The sequence below is a fragment of the Ctenocephalides felis genome, unplaced genomic scaffold, assembly GCF_003426905.1.
Source record: "Ctenocephalides felis isolate EL2017-DRISC unplaced genomic scaffold, ASM342690v1 CF-g0.4_SCAFFOLD_02750, whole genome shotgun sequence".
NCBI lineage: Eukaryota > Metazoa > Arthropoda > Insecta > Siphonaptera > Pulicidae > Ctenocephalides > Ctenocephalides felis.
In genome coordinates, this window is record NW_020538904.1 from 3321 (window position 1) to 10273 (window position 6953).

The 6953-nt window shown below is 30.8% G+C and overlaps 1 protein-coding gene across 1 annotated transcript; it reads left to right on the plus strand.

The window, feature by feature from the left end:
- The first annotated feature begins 227 nt into the window (after nt 1-227).
- Nucleotides 228-1175, plus strand: LOC113381255. The gene has a single exon (XM_026620217.1). It carries the CDS (start codon nt 228-230, stop codon nt 1173-1175), a length of 948 nt encoding a protein of 315 aa, XP_026476002.1.
- Nucleotides 1176-6953: the final 5778 nt, after the last annotated feature.

The following is a 6953-nucleotide window of genomic DNA, read 5'->3' on the forward strand; positions in this document are numbered from 1 at the left end:
TTAGGATTAACAACTAATAACAATCCATTTCTTTTGCCAAAAAAAGACCAAGTAGTAATTGTCTTATAGATTACTACCATATTAATAATTTACATACTGGATCAAACTTAGTATTATCTTTATTGAGGCAAAAATATTGGATCTTGTCGGCTCGTGCAATAATTCGTAATCGTCTTCACAAGTGTATAACTTGTTTTCGACAGAATCCGAAACCCATTTTTCCATTCATGGGCGACTTACCAGTACCGCGCATAACAGCCAGTAGAGCTTTCCTAAACGTCGGCGTTGATTATGCAGGCCCCTTCAATATCTCCATGAGTCGTCACAGAGGCGCTCGAACCTACAAGGCTTATGTATGCTTGTTCATCTGTTTAGCCACTAAGGCGATACATCTCGAATTAGCTTCAGATTTAACAAGCGATACATTTTTAGATTGCTTGAAACGATTCCTAGCCCGGCGTGGTCCTATTAAATGTATTTACTCCGATTGTGGAACCAATTTTATAGGAGCCAAAAATACTCTTGATTCCTTATTCCTTCTCCTAAATTCCGAAGAGTATAAAAAGCGTTTCAATGAATTATTGGTTTTGCATGACATTGAATGGAAATTTAATCCACCGTTTGCCCCACATTTTGGAGGTATATGGGAGGCGAATATTAAATCAGTGAAGACCCATTTGTTTAAAGTTATAGGGTTGCAAATTTTATCCTACGAAGAGTTTAATACAGTCCTCAATCAAATCGAAGCCTTACTGAATTCAAGACCGTTATGTTGGCTGAGCAATGATCCGTCGGACCCTCAGCCTCTTACGCCTGCGCACTTTTTAATGCAAGAGCCTCTGTCGGATTTGCCCGTTGACTATGAAAACTTGAATTTGACTAAAAGAAAACAATTGTTAGATCATATTGTCGCTTCTTACTGGAAGCGATGGAATGTGGAATATCTAACCGAGCTACAGGTCCGACAGAAATGGAATATAGTCACTAATCCTATTAAAAAGGGTGATTTGGTAGTTGTAAAACAAGAGAATGCGCGTCCGCTCCATTGGGGGTTGGGAAGAGTTGAAGAGGTTTTTCCGGGCTCCGATGGAGTGGTTCGAGTAGCATTGGTAAAAACGGGAAATACCCTAATCAAGCGGCCTGTTGTCAAACTATGCCCCCTACCTATTCAATAGTTATATCTGAATTATTCATTTCAAAAAAAAAAAACTTTTCTATCTCATGATATATTTGCTTCTATATATAGTTTTGCCAAATTTTCAATCTCCAGGGCGATGAGAACATCCCTCATAGTCTCTGGAAGATTCTTGTAAATGTCCAAAAATCTAGACACTGGCGCGAAAATAAAACTTCCGCAATCTAGATTGTGTGAATGTGGTAGGTTGCGAGAGCGGGACCCTGGCGCGAGGTCAGGCTTCCGTAACCGATCTACTCTGAATGAAAGTTTGAATTTATTTTGGCAATTCTATCCTTCCTAATCATGAGGTTCACTATGTACCAATTTCGAGTATTTTCAGAAGTATAAAAGGCTAACCTTTTAGTCGGGGGAAAATGTTTGCGCCGCACCTGTGTAGGTTGTCGGACCTGTAAAAGGTTTGTTTTTCTACTTGGACAACACGTTTCAAATTTAGGCAATCGGGCAATTCTGACTCATAAAAAAGGCCGATGCAGGCAATAGTTTTACCATTCAAATTTATTCATTCGGTTCCTTTCATTCGTTCAGGTACTTTCAGTTCCCTTCAGTGTTCGAGTCGTTTCATTCCGTGCCTCTCATTCGTTCAAGTACTTTCAGTTATTCTTTCCGTGGTTTTCATTCATTTCGGTTTAATTCATTCAATCAGTACATTCAGTTCCTTTCAGTGTTTGTTATCAGTTCAGTATTATCAGTGGATTAAGTTTCTATTGTGTGTCAAGTCGGCCAGTTGTTTTTGTTTTGTTATCAGTGTGTTCGAATTCCCTTTCAACATTTCCAACCGACTACGCTGATGTTTCCAGATCCAACCAAATAGCTGCCGCGGCTTGGACTTCCAAACAGATAACATTTTTTCATGCAATATTAATTAGTGTTCATTTTTGTTTTTCATTTATATAAAATTTATATAGAATATATTTTAGTTTATTATTAATTACGGATTAAGAAAAAACTTTATTTTTAATTTATATTTGTTTTCCAATTAGTTTTTGTTTTCTGCATACATTTAATTTTTTTTTATTATTCCTCGGAGTATAAAATACTTCGAAAGGGGTTGAGAAACCCCCAACATCAACAGTAAATTCATTTGAACGATGTATAATCCCAAGTAACGGTAAATGTTGCGAATATTTTGTACATCTGCCAGACACCCTTAATAAAAGTTTATGATAGCTCATGTACCTTCGGCGAGCTATCATAAAACTAGAAATATTGAAATATTTTAAAAATGTAAAAATATAAGTCAGTTAGTCCTGAACTCTTGAACAAGTAACAACTAAAATATTATAATAAAGCGCTAAATAAATTTTTGTATCTAAATAAATTCTTTGATTTCACACACCTCCAGAAGAGCTACAAATGTTCCAATTCTCGTCGTTAAGTATTCCAAATAAAACTCTAATCTACTCAAGAAGTTATTAAAAATTGGTTACATTTAATCATTAATTAGTAAATTCATTACTAACGTCTCTTCAATGCACTAAATTTATAAATGTCAAAATATTTCCTTTTTGGTCGAAAATGATAGTATTTATTTTACAATAATGTTTTGTATCCATAATTTGTTTGGCAATATTGCCTATAAACATAAATTGGAATAATTAATTTATTTGTTTCCCACTGAAGTCGTTAAACATTTTTTTGTGAAATGTCAAAATTTTGTTTATGATTATTTTTAAATTCAATATGCCGCTGTTTATTGTGGTCTCTGATCTATAAGGTTTTGATGAAGTTTTGGTATCCGAAATAATTTGGTAAGCTAATCAATTAAATCTAAATCGTAAATCTATTTATATAATTATTTTCATAAATATTGACAGATGACATTTAATTTTTTAATTAATTCCAACGCATCATAGTGTTTTGTCTATTTTAATTTTGTTTGTTATTTTTTTTTTCAAATTAATGAATAAATTTGATTTTAATCTGAATCAACGCATTACCATTATCTAAATATACAATTTTTTTTATAAATATTTGATTTTATACATTTGCATTTAATTCAAAAATAGTGAATGTCAATTTCATTTATCCAATATGCCCTAAATTTTTGAATGTCAAAATATTTCCTTTTTGGTGGAAATTAAATATATGATAATATTTATTTTACAATATTGTTTTGTATCTATAATTTGTTAGGCAATATTGCCTATAACATAACTGGAATAATTAATTTACTTGCTTTTTATTGAAGTAAGTCGTTAAAGTTTTTTCTGTGAAATGTCAAAATGTTGTTTACAATTTATTTTAAATTCAATATGCCGCTTTTTTATTGTGATCTATGATCTATAAGGTTTTAATGAAGTTTTGGTTTCTGAAATAATTTGGTAAGCTAATCAATTAAATCTAAATCGTAAATCTATTTATATAATTATTTTCATAAATATTGACAGATGACATTTAATTTTTTCTTCATGTCAACATTTATTTAAATTTTTAATCATTGATTTTTAATTAGATTTTGAATGTAGAATTTCATCAAATTTGGATATAATTGTTGGATATTACTATAGTAATATATATATATATATATATATATATATATATATATATATATTATATATATGTACATGTTTTTGAATTTTATTTTTTGAAATAGCAACTTTTTTTTAAAAATTATATATCCAAATTTTCTTTAATTTTGACATTTGTCATTTTAGTGTTTTGTTTTTTTTTGGTCATATTCTGTCAAAATTTTTATAAATTATAAAAATTATATATTTATATTTCAAATTAACTTTTCAAAATTTCTTATAACCTAAGTTGGATATATATGCACACGATGAGCCATTAAAATTTAAAATCGGTCCAGTAGTTTGGGCGTCCATCGCAAACAAACATCGTGACACGAGATTTATATATCTTATATATAAAAATGGAGCTCTCTTTCAAATGTCCGAATAAAACTCGAAAACGGCTGAATCGATTTGGCCAGTCTTAGTCTTGAAAAATTCGTGCCAATCCAGAGAAAGTCCAAAAAGTGAGAAATTATTTTAAATCCGCGTAGAAACTTTACATTTTTAATTTGAAAATTTTTGCAGAAGCGTAATTTAAATAAAACAATGGACGGTGGCAATTTCGTGAAATGTCAAACGCTTTTGACAGATGATGTTCAATTACGTTTAATAGGATGTTTTACGCGAATTTATTTATTTATGATAAATTTGTAGTAAGTAGTTTTGTTTGTAGTTTTATTTATATACAAAAATGTTAGTAAACGGGCCGCAAGTTTTACTAGAGACTCAAAATATAAACTTTTTTGATATGTTAATATGAAAATGCACTTTTTGGCATATTTTTCTCAAACACGGTGCTCTGAAAGACCTCATTTATATAATTATAAACTCATTGGTATTTATAAAACATTTTCTAGGTTATATTATTTTTTATTTATCTTATTTAAATTCAGAACCTAAATTTGGTATCGATCAAATAGACATTTTGTCGAATAACATTTTTCCAATTATAATTTCCCAGAATTTATCGCAGAATAGATATTAATGTTTGAAGGTCCGGGATTAAAAAGGTCCACCACCGATGTGCCAAAAATCAGTGAAGTTAAGCATTGTTTAACAACAATATTTGAAAGTAGAGAAAAAAAGATGTATAGCCAGCTACAAACTTGATTTGAAAACGATAATCATTGAAATGGGGGAGATAAACGGTAATCTTTGAAAATCTATAATAAAAGTATTTTCTTCCGTTGAAAGTTTTAGCATTAGTTAAAAATGTAAATATTTTGTAAAATACCTTTAAAATTATAATAAGGCTTTAAACCTTTTGCCACCTGCCCGTTACAAGTTACCCCGCCTATAGGGTAAAAAGATCTAGATAACAAGTTTTTGAAAGACATCAAAAAAGCACATTTCTACAATGATGAAGTAGAAGTCAGTTTACTGAACGTAGTCAGATAATTGTTCGTTTGATATGTCTTATTAATTGTGATATAATTGTTATGGTTTTCACAATATAGATTATATTTGCTCAAAGTCAAATTGGACCTTTGTGCCTCGCCCTGTTCTACTTATATACTTTTTATTAAATTTACTTTAATTCATCGAATGTAACTTGAAACTTTTCAAAAAGCAGGTCAAAGAAGAAATACTTAATTCATTTTTTATCTCTCCTCGCAAAAATTTGAAAAATTTGTATAAGCTCAGTAGTATTATTTACAATTATACACAAAATCCAAATAAGAATCCAAAAAGAATCTGAAAAACTTGACACGTAATTAATAAGCCGAAAGACCAAAAAAGACTCGGATTGGATTATACGATGTTTTCTATAGAAAGTGTATAAACTTGCAGTTTGATTGTATTGACAAAATATAGACAAACTAATGGGGTTTATTGTTTTTATAATACCGCATAGTATATAGCATTCAACAACACATCCTTATACCGTCGATTGTTTTATTTACATTACGCTTCAACAAAAATTTTCAAATTATAAATGTGAAGTTTCTACGCGGATTTGAAATAATTTCTCACCTTTTGGACAATCTCTGGATTGGCACGAATTTTTCAAGACTAAGACTGGCCAAATTCATTTAGCCGTTTTCGAGTTTTACTCGGACATTTGAACGACAGCTCCATTTTTATATATAAGATATAGGCTTCTCGTTTTTGTGTTCAGGACACTATTTCGATGAAGTAGGGATTTCAGTGCGTTCAAAGTACCATAATCACTATTTAGTTTGTTTTTAATATGCTTAGTGAAAGTTAATTTTTGATCCAGTGTAATACCCAGGTATTTGACGTTATTTTTCCATTCAATTTTTTCCATTCATTGGGCACTTGTATATTGCTATGTGGTGCTTCTTTTGTTGGATTTAGAAAAAATTATTGCTTCTAAGCTTGTATTTACAATATATAAGTTACAGAAATAAAAAGAGACGGTATTTATTGTTATTGTTATTATTTCTCAAATGATATATCAATACGAAGGATTTAAGGATACTGCACTGGGCAATGAGTCTGGTCAAGAACACCAATGTAATTGATTTAATATGGCACTAATAACCTAGTACATGTTCTATTCAAGCATTTTTTTTTTCAAGTGTTTTATTCAAGTATGGATCTAAATGGTAATCAGCATAATAATCAACATCAAATAAATGATACTGTTCTAAATTCATTCTAGACATTACTCGGTTATTAACTTCCCGAAGGAGAAGTTCGTTTTCATCAAAACATCCGATTCTCGGCGATTTTATGTTTTCTCGACGTTTCTAGCCATTCTATATCGAATGCGATCAAATTTGGAAAAGTAGATTTGCGTGTGTGTGTGTGTGTGTGTGGTGTGAACAGATTTTGTGCCATCAGTGCCGTAAATCGACGTTTTTTTCCAAAACGATTGTTGCGTCAACACAAGAAAAAGGTTGTTGGAATCATTTAAATCGAATGTTTATTTTTCTCAAAAACTGCAATTTTTTCGAACATTAAGCTCGGCATCTCAGAAATGGCTGGATCTGCCTTTGCCAAAAACTAATCAGCACATCTCTCTAATAGGAAACAAATGTTTTTGAACCATTTAAATCGGTTGATCCGTGCGCTCGAAAACGTGGGCGAAAAATGTATCCATACTTACACACACACATCTATTTTTTCTGAGGTATGCCAAAATGTTCAGAAACCTTCAAAACGTCGAGAAATGCAAAAATTTCAATTTCGATTTTTGAACGATTACAATAACTTACTCTACGGGAAGTTAAAAAAGATAATTTATTTAATATAAACACTATTTACAGATTTACAATTGT

Bases quoted from the DNA above. Each gene is read 5' to 3' on its own strand.
- LOC113381255 (XM_026620217.1), top strand. From the start codon at position 228: ATGGGCGACTTACCAGTACCGCGCATAACAGCCAGTAGAGCTTTCCTA.